Raw genomic sequence first — 16,559 nt, 5'->3', positions numbered from 1 at the left:
GGGATGATTTAGTTGGGGATTGGTCCTGCTTTGAGCAGGGGGTGGGACTAGATGACCTCCTGAGGTCCCTTCCAACCCTGATATTCTATCTATGATTCTATGTAAAAAAAACAGGAGTACTTGTGGCACCTTAGAGACTAACAAATTTATTAGAGCATAAGCTTTCGTGGACTACAGCCCACTTCTAGTCCACGAAAGCTTATGCTCTAATAAATTTGTTAGTCTCTAGGTGCCACAAGTACTCCTGGTTTTTTTTTGCGGATACAGACTAACACGGCTGCTACTCTGAAACCTGATTCTATGTCAGTTTACACTAGCTGGGGATCTGGTAGCTAGTCTGAGAATAATTGAAGTCCTGACCCTTTTACTAGTCTAGTAACTAACATGATCCTAACCCAGGTTTCTCGCATAGCGGTTACTCTGATGGATGTTTTCTTGTGTTAAACACCGGGTCCATATAATTTTAAATGACAACAAATGGGCAGCAGTGAATCCCCGGGAATTAATTCCATCTCAGAGCCCTGGTGACAACCTAAGGAATGAGAATTTAACAACCTTTGGGTGGGATTGTCTCCCTTCAGCTCAGCAATTATTTTCGATGTATAAAATGCGCCCCCCGGGAATCGGAATCGGACTGGCTAACGAAGGTTCCAGCTGCAAAGTTATCTGGCAGAGCTACACAACAGGACCTGTTAGCCAGTGGTTGCAATCCTGTCAGAAGAACACATTCAAAACAGGAGCACCCCGCCCCGCCTTCCAGACAGACTGTATTAAGCGCCAACATTGCGCTCAGCATGATACAGGACATACAAGGAAGGCACAAGGTAGACATAGAGAAGGCAGAACTATCTGAGAAGACAGGGGAGAGTGGTAGTCTCTCAATTAGGTTTGGTAAGTCCAACTCAAGACTTTAAACTGCCCCTGGAAACCCAAAGGCAGCCAGTGCAGATCATGGGGCACTGGTTGAATATGCTCAGGGGAAGATACTCCCTTTACCTGTAAGGTTTCAGAGTAGCAGCCGTGTTAGTCTGTATCCGCAAAAAGAAGAACAGGAGGACTTGTGGCACCTTAGAGACTAACAAATTTAAATTTGTTAGTCTCTAAGGTGCCACAAGTCCTCCTGTTCTTCCCTTTACCTGTAGGCCTTTGCATTCTGCACTAGCACGAGATCCCAGATGATTTTATGTTAGTGATATGAGTATTATTTGTACCAGATACTAAAGGCATTTCACCGCCTCGTCTTTTGTATCAGACCCAGCGTGAGTTGACAGTTGGGTTCTCAAAGTTTCTGTCGAAGGATGAGGTGTCAAAGATGTTGGCATCAGCTGTGGTTTACAAAAAAATCGAAGTTCAATCCTTCTCCTTTCAGCCACATCCAGCCTCTCTGAGGCTTAAGGCATCTAGTTTCTAAATTCAAGTCCCGTCTTGGGAATCATTGGCAATCTGTGACTCTGGGCAGCTCTACATTCAGCAGCGAATCAAGTGACACCGTTCATGTTGGATGGACGCCCATTCTCTCCCCCAACCCCTCCATGCTAAAGGAGATTTTGGGTCCTAATTTTTAAACGAGTCTCTCACTCCCGTCTCCAATTCCATGGATGCAATTTTTGCCCTCACACCCCAGCCAGATGCCCAAGAGCTGAGCTCTGCAGCTGCGAATAGTTGTAGAATTCTAGGCACAGATTTTTGTTAGCACAAATGCACATCTGCACAGAGGCCCTTTGTGTGTATTTTGGAGGCTCAACATGGAAAAGGGTTCGACTTTAACCAGATATTGCCATGGTCCCCATACCCCTTGCTGGTCTCACATGGTCTGCCACTTCCCAAGGGGAAAAAGTGGGGCGGGAAATCTCTTGAGGTTTAACCCCTTGTGGCCCACAGCTGCTACCACTGCCTCTTAAAAGTCCCATCTGTCATTACAGAAACTGCTCAGGTGCTACTAATTGCTAAAGAAAAGACGAAATGTCAACAAGGGGAAGTTGGAGATGCCTGGGATTAGATAACACTCACTTTGTTGTGAAAAACCAGGGGATGAATGGGGATCACACCTTGTTGCAAAGAAGGTGGGCGGAATTAGTTTAGCTATTGTCTGCCATTCAACCCCTTATTGTCTTTCCCAAGCAGCGTGAAAAATCTAAAAAAAAAAGTACAGCAAAGCAGGAGGCGGGGCTCTGTAATTAGAGATTTAATCCCTTTATGACTCAGACTTGCTTTTCCAGTACAGCTGGATCTCTGGGGGGGGGGGGGGGGGGGAGGAAGAAATGGTCAGAACCACTAAAAGGAAAAACCCACCCAGAGGTGCATTGATAAAGCTACCTGCTAGGAGCTCCAGGTTGCGAGGAGCTGCTCAAGATGAAGGGGCTTCTGTGTGTTCTCCTGGCTGCGGTTGTGTGCAAGGAGCTAGGTAAGATTCTGCTTTATTAAGCAAGCCCTGATTTTGTGGTGGGGTAGGAAGGGTGACTGAAGGGACATCTGTGACCAAATGGCATTGACTTCAACGGCAGAAAGATCTGGGAACCTAGCAGTGAAGTCATGGGTGGTGGCCTGATGTGACAGAGGTGCTCTTTGCAGCCTGCCCAGATGTTTCAGAGCATCTCTTACAAAAATAGTAAGTTTCAGGCTGGGATCCCTAACCCAGGATCTATTCTTTTAGCAGCTATTAATGGATGTCTCTCCACTGATAGATATTACTTGGCTTTATGTGTGATTTCTTTCATCCCCTCTTGGCTCTGCCTTTGCCATGAGGCCTGATGCTTTAGAGGGTTTGTTGCGTGATCGTATTCCCACGGGCTGGTGTTCTTCTCGCCTGATACAAACCCAGGAGTCTCTACACTCCTTTACACACTCTGCTTCAGCTGTCTTCTCCAGCGGCTTGTTTCATGCACCACATGTGATTCATAAAAGGAACAGGAGTACTTGTGGCACCTTAGAGACTAACACATTTATTTGAGCATAAGCTTTCGTGGGCTACAGCATCCGAAGAAGTGGGCTGTAGCCCACGAAAGCTTATGCTCAAATAAATGTGTTAGTCTCTAAGGTGCCACGGTACTCCTGTTCTTTTTGCGGATACAGACTAACACGGCTGCTACTCTGAAACATGTGATTCATAGACACCTGGGCCCTTAGAGATGGAAAGGATGGGCTCGGCCACCCAGTCAAGGTCCCCCTGTGGGACTGATTCGCACACCTGCCGTCTGGAGGCTGTTCCCCAGAACAAGGGACCTAGCATAGGTGTAGTTTGACTTTTATATTTGGGGAGGGGGCAGCTTCAGTCAGGCCAATGGGGCCATGCATGGGGGGGGGGGATTCCGCACCTGCCTGAGGCTTGCAATTCGGGGGGGCAGCTCCCCCATGTTCCCCTAACTGCACCCAGGCCTTACAGTGGTATTCAAGATGGCCTGCTGGCATTTCAATTTCATTCACATCATTCCATTGCACGTCACTGGACGCACTGATGCGCTTGCCACCTCCCTATCAGGGTCGCCTGTGCCACCAGGGATGGGTTATGAGAGCACAGTCCCTGTCGCTCAGGGTGGGTGGCCAAGCAGGAACTGCTATTGTGTCTGGCTGGGTGGGGGAAAAGTCCCATGTGAGCCCGCCGCACAAGGACTTGAGTTGACACAATCCAACTCCCGTTCAGGTCAAGCGTGTTCTTCTAAGGGCTGCCTCGCTATGCTGCCATCTCCCTCCAGCTCAAGATGATGCCTGGGTTACCACAGGGCACAGAGCAGCGATCCCCTCATTCCCCCTCACGTAGGAAACAAACAACCTTATGCAAGCCACAGTGTGACTGAATGTGGGACAGTCCCTGTTCTCTGCCCTCCTCGGGGGCTGCCGGCTACCCAGGAACCGCAAGCTCGGCCTGCATCTGGTCTTCTCACAGAGGGCTACTGCTTTATTGTGTCAAGGGCAAATGGCCACTATTTTGTGGTGATGGCTGGGCAAGCCCTGATCGGCGTAATGTTCGGGGGCATTATGGCCCAGATCCCAGCGTGGGAGATATGAAACCCTCAGGACTTCAGTGAGTGGGAATGCCTCGAGCGGGAACTCCTTCCTGTCAGGGAAACTCATGTAGCATCTGTGCGGCGGCCGGGGCCACCCTGCTGATGGCCGGAGATTGCCATCCGTTCTTATCCAGACTAATAGGAGCCGCCATTTTGTGTTCCAGGAGCCTTCCTTTTCACCCCCTTCCTCCTCCCCCAGTGGGCTCAGGAGAAGGAGAGGAGTCCAGCTCCCCCCCTCCTACCTCTCCCAGAGAAGCCATTGAGCTTTTCTCATCTCTATCCACCCCTCCGGGGACATGGACCCTCTCAGTCCTTTCTCAGGGTGGGGTTGAGCCCCCCCCCATTCTCTCTCCCACCCTACAAGGTCCCCTGTTTCTCTTGTTATTGACAGCCTATTTCTCCCTCCCCATTTCTGGCTCGCCCCCTCCACTTGGCACCCCCATCCCCACTACGGCAAAAGTGTCTCCCATTTGTGGCCCCGGTTTTCTGTGCGTCTCCCCCAGTGATGGCCCCCCCTTTGTGTGTGTCCCCCCCCTCCCATTTATGTAACTTATGTTCTTCCTCCCCTATCTGTGCGTCCCCTCTCTTTTGTCTCCCCCGCCTCCCTCTTTCCTGGGTAGCCCCTTATGTTGGCTCTCTTTGTTTGTGTTCCCCCTCCATGTTGCTGTTTGGAGGGGATATAAGCAAAATTAGATCTGCGAATGCTTCCCGGGCGGGGAGGAGTATTAAGGGGTGGGGGGACTGGGGAAGAGGGGCTTGGGGCTTCAGCGAGGGGAGGGGGATAATGAAGAGGGGGCTAGATGGGGACGGGTGGAAGGGGAGGGAAGGGGAGAGTTTGAGGTCTCAGGGGAGGGCGGCATGGGGCTTAGGGAGAGTGTGGAGGGTGGGACAATGGGAAAGGGGACAAGGGGTGAGTGGCAGGGAATTGGGGGAGAATAGGGGCGGGAGGGCACCTGTCAGCTTCACATTCTCCTCCTCCATGTGTGTGCCCAGATGTGGGGGGCTCTTGCCCCAGTAGGGGCATCTGAACCCCTCTCCCTCCCCTGGTCATATGAGCTGGGATATGGGAGCCTTGCCCCGCTGGGGGTCTCAGAGCCCCGCTCACTGCCCCCGTATGTGTGCCAGGATGGGGGGCATGTGCCCATCTACAGGAGCTGGACCCTTGTCCCTGCCCCCCTCAGGTGACCTGGCTTGGGGTGGGCCCCCTATGTGACCCAGGATCCGGGGAAGCGCTGCCCCTCTGGGTGGGGAGCTGAGGAGAGGCATCCTTCATGCATATCGCCTGGCTCTAAAGCACTCAGGAGGGGGATGGGAACAGCCACTGAGAGGAATGGAGCAGTTCCCATGTCTCAGAGCTAGTGTTGCCGGTTGTCTCATCTCCTTGGGGAGATCAGCAGAGAGCGTCGCACTGAGAGGGAAAGGGCCACTTCACACCTTTCAGAGCCGCTGCGGTGGAGGTGGAGGTGCAGGTGGAGGTGCAGAGGAGCCCTTCCTCTCCAGGGCCTAGTCTTCCTGTTTAAAGGACAGCGCTTCTCAGTGCTCTAAAACCTGCAGACTTGCATGGATTTTCTTGAAATTTGCTGTGCCTCCTGGAAGTGAAAAGTAGGGCTAGTGACCCAAATTTGAGGTCAATTGAGCAAGGGGTTCTGCAGATATAAACTCCCTCCATAGCCCTTTTTCAAAAAGTTCCTAGGTGTGTGTGTGTGTGTGTTTTGAGGGTTCGCTGTTTTTTTTTTTTTTTTTTTTTTTGCATGGAGCTACTGCTGTGATGCAGGTCAAACGTCTCAATCAGTTTTTACCCACGGTAGTGCATGGCACCCGCCATGTCTGTGGGGCATCTGCACTGTGAGTGGTATTTAAGAACAGGTTCACGTCTTCACTTGCACAGCTGTGCAGTCTGGAAGGATTACCGGGTGCCTGTGCCAATCCATCAAACAAACACGGGAGGTTTCCATGCAGACACTTTAAGCGTGTGTAACCCACAACCTCCTGGGTGCGGTGTTCTGTCCCATCTAGTGGCTCTGAGCCCACTTAGAGAGAGAGATACAATGAGTCTGTTCTACGGCCTGTTGGCTTTTAGCTCATGCGGTGGAGCAGGGGTGGGAAATAATTTCCCCAGGGGGGCCACGCCACAAGTTTTGGTAAGTTGTCATATGCTGCACATTTCTACTGTATGAATGGAGGGAGTGCGGGGTCTGGGAGGGAGTTTGGGTACAGGAGGGGGCTCTGGGCTGGGGCAGGGGATTAGGGTGCAGGAGGGAGTGTGGGGTCTGGGAGGGAGTTTGGTGCAGGAGGGGGCTCTAGGCTGGGGCAGGGATTGGGGTGCAGGAGGCGCTGTGGGGTCTGGGAAGGAGTTTGGGTACAGGAGGGGGCTCTGGGCTGGGGCAGGGGATTAGGGTGCAGGAGGGAGTGCGGGGTCTGGGAGGGAGTTTGGGTGCAGAAGGGGGCTCTGGGCTGGGGCAGGGAATTGGGGTGCAGGAGGGGCTGTGGGGTCTGGGAAGGAGTTTGGGTACAGAATGGAGCTCCAGGCTGGTGCAGAGTGTTGGGGTGCAGGAGAGGGTGCAGGTTCTGACCAGGAGGCACTTGCCACAGGCAGCTCCTGGCCAGTGGCGCAGCAGGGCTCAGGCAGGCTGCCTGCATGCTGTGGCCCCATGCCACTCCCGGAAGCGGCTGTGGCTGGCTGCTGCTGGCACGTCTCTGCGCGCCCCGTGGGGGGAGGGAGGCAGCGGATCTCTGTGTGCTGCCCGTGCCTGCAAGCACCGCCCCCACAAGCACCGCCCCCGCAGCTAGGGTGACCAGACGTCCCGATTTTATCGGGACTGTCCCGATATTTGCTTGTTTGTCCCACGTCCCAACTGATGTTCGGTCGGGACACTGGACAAAGAAGCAAATTTGCCCTCCACTCCGGTGCACAGACGGAGCCCAGAGGGGCTCTCCCCCCCCCGCCCCGACTCCGCCCCCTCCTTCCCCCATTGGATCCTTCCCCAAATCCCCACCCACAACCCCGCCCCCTCACTGCCCCATTGGATCCTGAGCTGGGCCTGGGGAGGAGACTCCTCTGTGCAGCAACCTGGGCACGCGGGCCATGGCCGGCCGGGAGCGCTGCAGTGCAGCATGGAGGCTGCTCCAGCCCTGCAGCCCGCGGGGCAGCGCAGTGGGTCCGGGGGCAGCGCGGAGCGGGCAGGGCCCGGGTAGGCGGCACGGCCCGGGGGCGTGGGCCGCCCGCTGGGGAGACGCGGTAGAGAGAGGCTGTGGGGGCGAGACTTGTCCCAGGCGGGATGGTCCCCCGAACCGATAAACTTCCCCGCCGCTGCTGGGGAGCCCTGCGCCTCTCCCGCTTGGCTGCGCTCCAGTGGCTCGCCCTGCCAGGAAGGAGCCGCTGGAGCGCAGCCGAGCGGGAGAGGCGCGGGGCTCCCCACCGGCGGCAGGACGCGCAGCATGTGCCCAGGTTCGGCTGGCGGGCGGGAGGCTCCGCGGGGAGGGCAGCACACACGGCCGAGGCACTGTGTGCAATCCGCCGGTGCGGCTGGGGCCTGCTAATGCTCCCTGCCCCTGCGAAACTGCTTCTGCCCCCCCCCCCCCCCCCGCCCTGCCCCGCATCCTGATATTTCATCCCTGTGATCTGGTCACCCTACCCGCAGCTCCCATTGGCCAATTTCCCATCCCCGCCAGGAGCACCCAGAGACATGCCAGCAGTAGCCAGGCACTTCCGGGAGAAACGTGTTGTTTCGAGTAGTCACTACTATTGATACTGGGTTTCTGGTATGATCGCAGTTCCCTGAACTTCTATAAACAGAAGGAAGGGACGCAAAGAGATTTCAAGTTTCTTTGTCAGGCCACATCCCTTCATATGCAGTTATTGACTCGCTTCAATAATAATTTTGCTTTCCAGAAACAAGCATTTCAGCAAAATAGAACACAATATTTGAACAGAAAAAGGGTTGCGAATTCTGAATCCGTGGGTTTTATTCCAATGAATGTTCATGAATATTTTTGGCAGTATTTGCCCAGTTCTAGTTAGTATAGAAATCGCCCTCAGATTATCATCCATCAAGCCACGCTTCTTTAAAGAAAACATCTGCCTGTGGATGTGAGCAGATGTCTCCCATTGAAATCAGTGTGAGCTCTGGGCTTACATGTGATGACAGTATTTTGGCCCATCATTTACAGAAATGACACGACAACGGGGTATAACTGCGGGGACCAGCTGCTGTTGTGACCTAAGGGTGTTGGGTGTGGTTGGAGCGTTCAAATGGCCACCCGTCATAGAACAACACAGCCGGATCTGAATGCTGACCCAGCAGAGAGCTGCCTGAGATCTGAATGCAGAGCAGAGCAGAGAGCAACATGGAGTAGCTAGGAGCAGACTTTGCTTTGTGAGGTGAATAATATGCTAAGAAGAAAGGCGTTTATTTGCTTAACACAAGGTTGTGTTAATGTGGAGGAGCTTACAAACTAAATAAATAAGGCAGACTGAAGGGGCACTCATCTCTCCAGTGCCTCCTGGTGGTCGGGTGTGGTATTTCAGTCCTTCTCTTACCCCTGGTACCTCCACCAGGCTGCTGGCCGACCTTGGCGGGTCTTCAGTGGCTTGGCCCTCTGGTCAAGTCACAAAGTCCCAATGAACTCCTTCTGGGGTATTAAAGAGTCCAATAAATAAACAGTCTATTTGCCCTCACTAAGATCTAACTAACTAGTTGTATCGGCCCTTGTCTACTTGACGTGAGTAAAATCTGCTTGTTGCAGGTATTTTCTAAGATGCCACCCATCTTGCTGCCCAAGCACCCAATACAGAGACAAGCGATGGATGATCCATCACTGTCTGAGCTAAGGTGGTCAAAGCCGGTCAGAGCTCATGCTAGTTTGATGCTGTGTATTCAATAATGAATTTTGTTGCCTCTACCCCTGACTGTTATGTGGTTTCTAATAAACAATGAACAGTTAGGGTTAAGTTAAGTATCTCTCCTGTTCAGAGAGAGGAGTGGCTTTACAGCTCCCCACCCTAGCTGATTCCACATGTTTTAATCTGTGGGTCTGAATGGCTAGGCAGCAATTCTGCAGAAAAGGATCTAGGGGTTACAGTGGAGGAGAAGCTGGATATGAGTCAGCAGTGTGCCCTTGTTGCCAAGAAGGCTAATGGCATTCTGGGCTGTATAAGTAGGGGCATTGCCAGGAGATCGAGGGTCGTGATCGTTCCCCTCTATTCAACATTGGTGAGGCCTCATCTGGAGTACTGTGTCCAGTTTTGGGCCCCACACTACAAGAAGGATGTGGAAAAATTGCAGAGAGTCCAGCGGAGGGCAACAAAAATGATTAGGGGGCTGGAGCACATGACTTATGAGGAGAGGCTGAGGGAACTGGGATTGTTTAGTCTCCAGAAGAGAAGAATGAGGGGGGATTTGATAGCAGCCTTCAACTACCTGAAAGGGGGTTCCAAAGAGGATGGATCTGGAATGTTCTCAGTGGTATCAGATGACAGAACAAGGAGCAATGGTCTCAAGTTGCAGTTGGGGAGGTTTAGGTTGGATATTAGGAAAAACAGCCAGACCACAGTAAGCACCGCAGAGTGACCAGCTCTACATGAGAAAGCCTGAGGGAGCAGCTGGGTCCAGTTTTCTGAGGGATCTTTTGGGGGTCTAATTGGGGTGGAATTCGCTCACCTGCAGCTTGTTTGGGCTCTGCCCGCATTTATAAAAAGCCTCAGGTTAGAAGCTGGGGGGCAGGGCCGGTGCTACCATTTAGGCCAACTAGGCGGTTGCCTAGGGCGCCAAGATTTGGGGGCGCCAAAAAGTGGCTGCTGCACTGGGAGGGAGAGGGAGTCTGAGCCGCTGCCGGCAGCCCAGGGGGGTGGGGAGCTGCCGCATGGCTCCCCGGGCCAGGGGAGGAGCTGCCGCGCGGGTGGGGGGGGGGGCTCAGGGCAGGGAGGGGGGAGCTGCCGCGGGGGGGGCACCTCAGGGTGGAGGGGGGTGGGGAGCTGCCGCAAGGCTGGTGGCGGGGGCAAGGTGGAAGTTTCGCCTAGGACGCGAAACTTCCTTGCACCGGCCCTGCTGGGGGGTTGATTGGTTGGTTGGTTTTCAGAGGGCCTTTCTCCTGAGAGGAAGTTTATCTAGCAAATGCTTTCCAGAGTTGTTTCCTCCTGGTAGAAGGACTTGCTTATGGTATAATATTTGTCCTGTGTTTAAATGTTTAACTTTTTAAAATAATGTGAGACCCACTTTTGGATGTGGAACCAACATCTCAGCACAGACTAGTCCTAGCCTGGGGCCTGCCTGACGTCCCTCAGGCCCACACAAATCCTATGGGCCTAATTCTAGCTCTCGACAATGAGCTCTTACCCAGCTGCCCCAAGGACTCTCCTGTGGTAAGTGCTGACCACGTGCTTAGCGCTGGAGAAAGTGCAAAATAAAAACAGCCCCTGACCCAAAGAGCTTATAGGCCGAGGGTCTGATTCTCACTTACAAGAAGGCTTCTGTATGCTATTTATAAGGTGTCTTTACAGCACTCTGGTGCAGACGTGCCAAACCTGTGAAAAAAACACAGAAATTGGGCTTGTTTTTGGCTTAATTGGTGAGTGGCTTGTTGGCTAGTTTTTGGCTTGTTTGGCTTGTGGCTTGTTGTGTCTTTTTTTTTTATCAGCTCCCGGCAAGCAGGGGCAATGGGGGGAGAGAGTCGGGGTGCACAGTGGGCCCCCCACAGTCCCAGACTGCACGCCGGGGGGATCTAGTCACAGAGTGGTGGGGTTCTTGGGGATTGGCTTGGTTTGAAATGGGATTAGCTTGATTTTTGGCTTATTGTGAAAGCCGGGGGGCTTATATACCACGGGAGAGTTGGCAGCTGCTCTGGCGATATAAAGGGGATGAGCACAGGGACTCGAGTGTAAATCGAAATCACAATGAGGCCTCAGGAGTGGCCGGCCCACCCATGGAATGATGTCTGTGTAAATCAGTTCAGCCCGTCCATTATTCTGGATGTGATTAGCTGGCTGAGGTTTCTGCCACTCAGATAACTGTGTGAGACGGGTCTGGTTAGCTAATTGTTACAAAGCCGACAGACAAACCTCTTTGAAATGATGCTCTCCAAGGACTGGCTTAACCTCTGATACCCGCATGCCTGGAGGCCGTTTAACAGTAGCCTGGCGTGACACTGAAGACATGGCGTGTGGATTTTGCAGCATGCCCCTCCATGCATCAGACAAGATGTATAGGGAACTGCCGGCTCCTACGGCACCACATTCCGAGAACTGCCTTAGGGGAGTGACGCTGTGGCGGTTTCCCTAACAGGGGTGATCTAGAAGGGCAGACAGCACCTGTTGCTCCCCATGAAGGCAACCCCGTTTTGTTCCTCTTTGCAGCCCACGCCTTGCAGTGTTACACATGCCTGGAGCCGATGAGCGCCTCCCTGTGCATGACCATCAGCAACTGCTCCACGAATGACATCGTGTGCAAGACAGTCATGTACTCCCTAGAGGAAGGTAAGGAAGAGACTCCCAGAGGGAGAAGCCTGTGCTCACATGTAGGGAAGGGAAGAACGTCCATCCAGCCCCAACCCCAGGGATCAGAGTTCCCCTGTGATTGCTAGCGATGGACCCAGGCTGCAACGCGGGTACTTGGGAGCAGTGGATTCTAGTCTTGGCTCTGTCATTGACTCAGTTGGACTCGCGTTGGGCGAGTCACTTAGGTCCAGATCCACAAAGGGACTTAGGTGTCGCTACGCTCAGCGTCACGGCGTGTAACTTTTAGTGCCCTGGCAAATCACAGGAACCGCCCCGGGAGCCACGAAGCCTGAGTTAGGGACCTAGGCTCCTGTACAATGAAGAGGGAGAGACAGGCGCCTCAGACTACAATTCACAAAAGCCGGCACGCTAGGTGGGGACACGCCTCTAGCCAATGGGAGAGGCTGATGAGAGGGGGGTTTGCTAAGTCCCACCCCTCTCGGCAATAGGTGCAGGGAGGCACCTGTCTCTGCTAGTGATTTGCAAATGGGAACCAACTGCAGCTTAGGCACGTCGGGGGTTTCTTGCAGGAATGGGTTAGGTACCTGCTATGTGCCACACAAAGCATCAGGTGGTTAGAGCACTTGCCTGGCATGTGGGAGACCCAGGTTCAATTCCCCTCCCTGCCAGCACGGGCGAAAGATCTCCTGTCTCTCAGACGATGCTCTAACCCCTGAGCTCTGGGGCATCCCAATGGGGACAGCGTCAGTCTCTCCTGTTGTGGATAAATAATGAAAGCGTGACGGGAGCTGGCGGACTGGGTGGGTCCCTGAATCACTGGGCTCTTAGGAACCTAAACTGGATTCCCTTGAGTTCAGAGTGTTCTCGGCACCTCTCCAGACGAGGCTGCATTGGCGCTTTGCTGAGTAAAGAGACACTTTTCCAGAGAGAGGCAATGGATCGTGTCTGCAGGGAGACAGATGACACCCAGTAAAGCCAGGGGCATGCGCCAGGTGTCCCTGCTTAGCTTGTGGCCGCCCCAGTGGAACTGCCTGTACATTCACCGAGCTAGGCACATGCAGGAAGGACACCAGAGATGGGTCAGCGCCCAAAGAGACCAAGATAGACCCCAAGGAACGTTATGTAGGGCATTCTCTACATAGGAGACCAGCAAAAGGTTTGGTGGTTTAGTTCCCAGCTGGTCCAACCCTGAACCTTTTTGGAATTGGAGCTGGAATCCAAATGGGACAGATGTTCAGTGCTCCCCGCAGGGCTGGAACTTGTCCCCTCCCCTCCCAAATCCTCCCTTTAATACCCCTTTCTTCTCTCTCGCTTTGAAATGTTGTAGTTTTCCCCTTCGTGGGCGACTCAACCGTCGTCAAGGGGTGCGCTCAGAAATGCATCCCGTCCGACGTGGATGAAATCGGGGGCTCTCGCCCCACCTTCTGCTGTAACTCTGACTTGTGCAACGTGGATGGGGCGGTCAGCATACAAATCAGCTACGTGGTGATGGGGATTTCAGCCAGTTTCCTCTGCGTCCTCCTCAGGACTGGGCTGTGAGGAGCCAGGCAGGTGAAGCCTTTACACCCGAAGAACCACCCAACAAGAGCCAAGCCCCTCTTGGCTGCGCTTGCCATCTACATTCCCAATGGGTGGCCTTGGACACTTGTTGGAAGATGCTTCTTCGCTTTCTTAGACACAGTGGCCCCTTGGAAAGATGTTATCTCTGCCTTCCTGTCCCCGTGGATAAAGGAACCTGGCTCAGGAATGCCCAGTCAGACAATCTCTCTACCAGCTCCTTGTTAAATTAAATTAAATGCTAATCTGTACTGGAATGTCTTTGTTGTGTCAATTAGTTGCGGAAAATTCCACAGCACACCCAGTTACTCAAGACCTAACTATTCGAATTAAGTGCATGACCCTTGTGACCAACACCCCTAGCAAATGGCTATTTCACAGGCCCCTGTTCTACAGACATCATTGTTAAACAACCAGTTTGGGGTGAAATTCACCTGTATGCAGTGCGCCAGTGCAACCCCTCAGCACCGTAGCTTTTGTGCTGTCCCTTTACACAGAGTAAATTTCATTCTCAGTGCATGATGAGTAAGGGGTCTTTGACCTAGCTCTGAAGCACAAGGCAGGGGTCTGGACTTGATGTGCCAATGATCTGATCTAGGTGTGTGACATTCTTCTGTTCTTTTGTGTCCCCGTTTAAGAGGAATAATAACGAGCAGGAATTAATTGCTTAATCAACCGTAATAATTAAAGTTATTTATAGTTCAGCTTTTCTATGCTGAAATCTAGTAGAGGATTCTTTTTTGACCTTCAATTCTGGCTTGAAATGCTAGTGAGGCAACAAGTGACGGGAGTTCGGTCTCAGTTCTAAGCTTCGCACTCTGCAGAAGACTTTGTGGGACTGAAGCAAGACGGTTAAGTGCTTTGCTGAATCAGGGCTTTATTTCAGAATCTGGTTTGGGAATGCCTGCCATTGTTGTCTGTCTTTCTTTATCTCCCTCTCTGCTCCCTCCCAGACCCTTAGCTCTGACCTCTTCTGTCCTTTCACGTCATCTCAACAGAGCTGGTGGGACGAGAGCCTTCTCCCCTGCACCTGATGCCTTCTCTAATAGCTTCCTACCATCTCTCCACCTTCTCCACATTAATGTCAAGTATCCATTGAAAAAGGGCCCGTTCCCTGGCCTCTCCTCCCTCCCCGATTTATTGGGAACAGTTATTTAATTCCTTAGTACGTGGTGAGGAAAGAGCAGGCATGAATGATGGGCTTCAGAATAAAGCTGCCTAGCAATGGATTGCATTAACCCATGAGACAGTGGCAGTGCCCTGAAGAGACGCTCGTGGGTTGGTCGGTGCACTCCCCTTTCACTCCAGAGGTGTTCCCTCCAGTTAAGGGCTGAGGGAAAGTCTGCATTGCCATGGCCCATCTGCTAGGTGACATTCATCCTTGTGCTGCGAGCCTGCCCAAGGGCTAGGCGCCACTTGAGTCCGATTGAAGTCTATGGAGGATTCAAGTGGTGGTTAGACATTGTTCTGGCCTCTCTGCATGGGGTGAATTCCCCCCCTGGTGAATGCTGCCCTGGGAAGGATGGCACCTATAAATTGTACAGCGCCTAGCACAGTGGGGTCCAGATCGATAACGAGAGCCCCTAGAGGAATGGCAATAATAAATTAATAATATTATCCCTGGGAAGAAGTCTGCACTCCCAGAGAAGATCCAGTAAATAATGGGAGAGTTGGGCAGAAGGGATGGAAACGGGCCAGACTGACTGTGAGAATGGACAGATCCAGCCAGGAAATGAGAGGAAGCTCCCGAGATTGAGAAACACCACGCAGAGGGGGCACTCATTGCTCAGTCATCATGCATCTCCCTAGTGAATCTCAGGGTAAGGTATAAGGAGCTCCCAGTAAACAGGGGCATGCTTCCAGTTTGTCTAACTTCAATGTTGCTGACCTTTCAACTTTCCAGTGCAGGAGAACTTCCAAGTGTGGCTCATGGTGCTTGTAAGACACAGGTAGGGGAGAGACAGCAGTATCAAGAGACGGCCTTGGTAGGGTAACCTGAGAGTCACAAGTCTGGGACTTTTCAGCTTGGAAAAGAGACGACGAAGAAGGGATATAACAGAGGTCTATAAAACCTTGACTGGTGTGGAGAAAGTGACTAAGGAAGTGTTATTAACTCTTTCACATAACACAAGAACCAGGGGTCACCCAATGACATTAATAGCCAGCAGGTTTAAAACAAACCAAAGGAAGTACAGTACTTCACACAACACACAGTCAACCTGTGGAACTCATTGCCAGGGGATGTTGTGAAGGCCAAAAGTTTATGTGGGTTCAAAAAAGAACTAGATACATTCATGGAAAATAGGTCCAGCCATGGCTATTAGCCAGGATGGTCAGGGATGCAGCCCCATGCTCTGAGTGTCCCTAGCCTCTGTTTGCCAGGAGCTGGAAGTGGATGACAAGGGATGGATCACTTGATGATTCCCTGTTCTGTTCATTCCCTCTGGGGCACCTGGCATTGGCCACTGTCGGCAGACAGGATACTGGGCTGGATGGACCTTTGATCTGACCCAGGATGGACGTTCTTATGTTCTTGTGCTCACAAGAGTCCGAGACAGCAGCAGGATTTATGTCCTCTGAGTCAGGTGTTCCTCTTCGAAAGATCACTTGTGAAAAGAGCCGTTTGGGAATTTTTCGACAAACTGTTTTTTCACCCCCAAAATGTTGATTTGTTGAAATTGAAACTTCACAAAATGGGATTGGTTTTCGCAAATCTCCCGCCTCCAACAATTTTGGAAAGAAAGTTTTGAAATTGTAAAAACACCCTGTTTTGACATTATTGAACTAGAAATTTTGGGTTCGTTGAGTCAAAGCAAATTTTTCTTTAGCTATTTTAATAAATTTAGACTCCAAGAAAAAAATGGTTGCAAATCAAAATGAAATGTTTTGAAATTATTGACACAAAACATTTTCATTGACCCAAAACAAAATCATTTCCAGATTTTTGGTACATGACATTTTCTGAGATATTGACATTCCTTCCTGATGCAGGACAGGAAGTTTTTTTTTGATACCTTGAAAAATTTCACACACTGGGGAAAACCATTTCTTGTCCACTTCTACTTATAAGCTTATGAAACATGATAATTTAAGGCAGCATTTCTGAAACTATTAAAAGCTGAGCCCCCTTCAGGAAAATAAAACCAAATTTGTCCTTCTGAAAAAAGGTCAAAATTTCTTAATTTGTATACAGCTTCTAAAAGAAGAACAGGAGTACTTGTGGCACCTTAGAGACTAACAAATTTATTAGAGCATAAGCTTTCGTGGACTACAGCCCACTTCTTCGGATGCATATAGAATGGAACATATATTGAGGAGATATATATACACACATACAGAGAGCATAAACAGGTGGGAGTTGTCTTACCAACTCTGAGAGGCCAATTAATTAAGAGAAAAAAAACTTTTGAAGTGATAATCAAGCTAGCCCAGTACAGACAGTTTGATAATAAGTGTGAGAGTACTTACAAGGGGAGATAGAGTCAATGTTTGTAATGGCTCAGCCATTCCCAGTCCTTATTCAAACCGGAGTTGATTGTGTCTAG

The 16,559-nt window shown here is 51.6% G+C and overlaps 1 protein-coding gene across 1 annotated transcript; it reads left to right on the top strand.

The window, feature by feature from the left end:
• The first annotated feature begins 2,248 nt into the window (after positions 1 to 2,248).
• On the top strand, positions 2,249 to 13,265 carry LOC101947388 (ly6/PLAUR domain-containing protein 2-like). Its single transcript, XM_005291161.4, has 3 exons — positions 2,249 to 2,404; positions 11,356 to 11,475; positions 12,785 to 13,265. The coding sequence occupies exons 1-3, from the start codon at positions 2,353 to 2,355 to the stop codon at positions 12,994 to 12,996; spliced, it is 384 nt and encodes a 127-aa protein (XP_005291218.1). The 5' UTR covers positions 2,249 to 2,352; the 3' UTR covers positions 12,997 to 13,265.
• The last annotated feature ends 3,294 nt before the right edge of the window (positions 13,266 to 16,559 follow it).

The sequence above is a fragment of the Chrysemys picta genome, chromosome 2 (assembly GCF_011386835.1).
Source record: "Chrysemys picta bellii isolate R12L10 chromosome 2, ASM1138683v2, whole genome shotgun sequence".
In the NCBI taxonomy this organism is placed as follows: Eukaryota; Metazoa; Chordata; order Testudines; family Emydidae; genus Chrysemys; species Chrysemys picta.
Note: the sequence above shows the minus strand (reverse complement) of the source record. Positions and strands in the feature narration are given on the sequence as shown.

Bases quoted from the DNA above. Each gene is read 5' to 3' on its own strand.
- LOC101947388 (XM_005291161.4), top strand. From the start codon at position 2,353: ATGAAGGGGCTTCTGTGTGTTCTCCTGGCTGCGGTTGTGTGCAAGGAG. The intron at 2,405-11,355 runs GTAAGATTCTGC...TCCTCTTTGCAG, and splicing joins GGTTGTGTGCAAGGAGCTAG to CCCACGCCTTGCAGTGTTAC. The intron at 11,476-12,784 runs GTAAGGAAGAGA...GAAATGTTGTAG, and splicing joins CATGTACTCCCTAGAGGAAG to TTTTCCCCTTCGTGGGCGAC.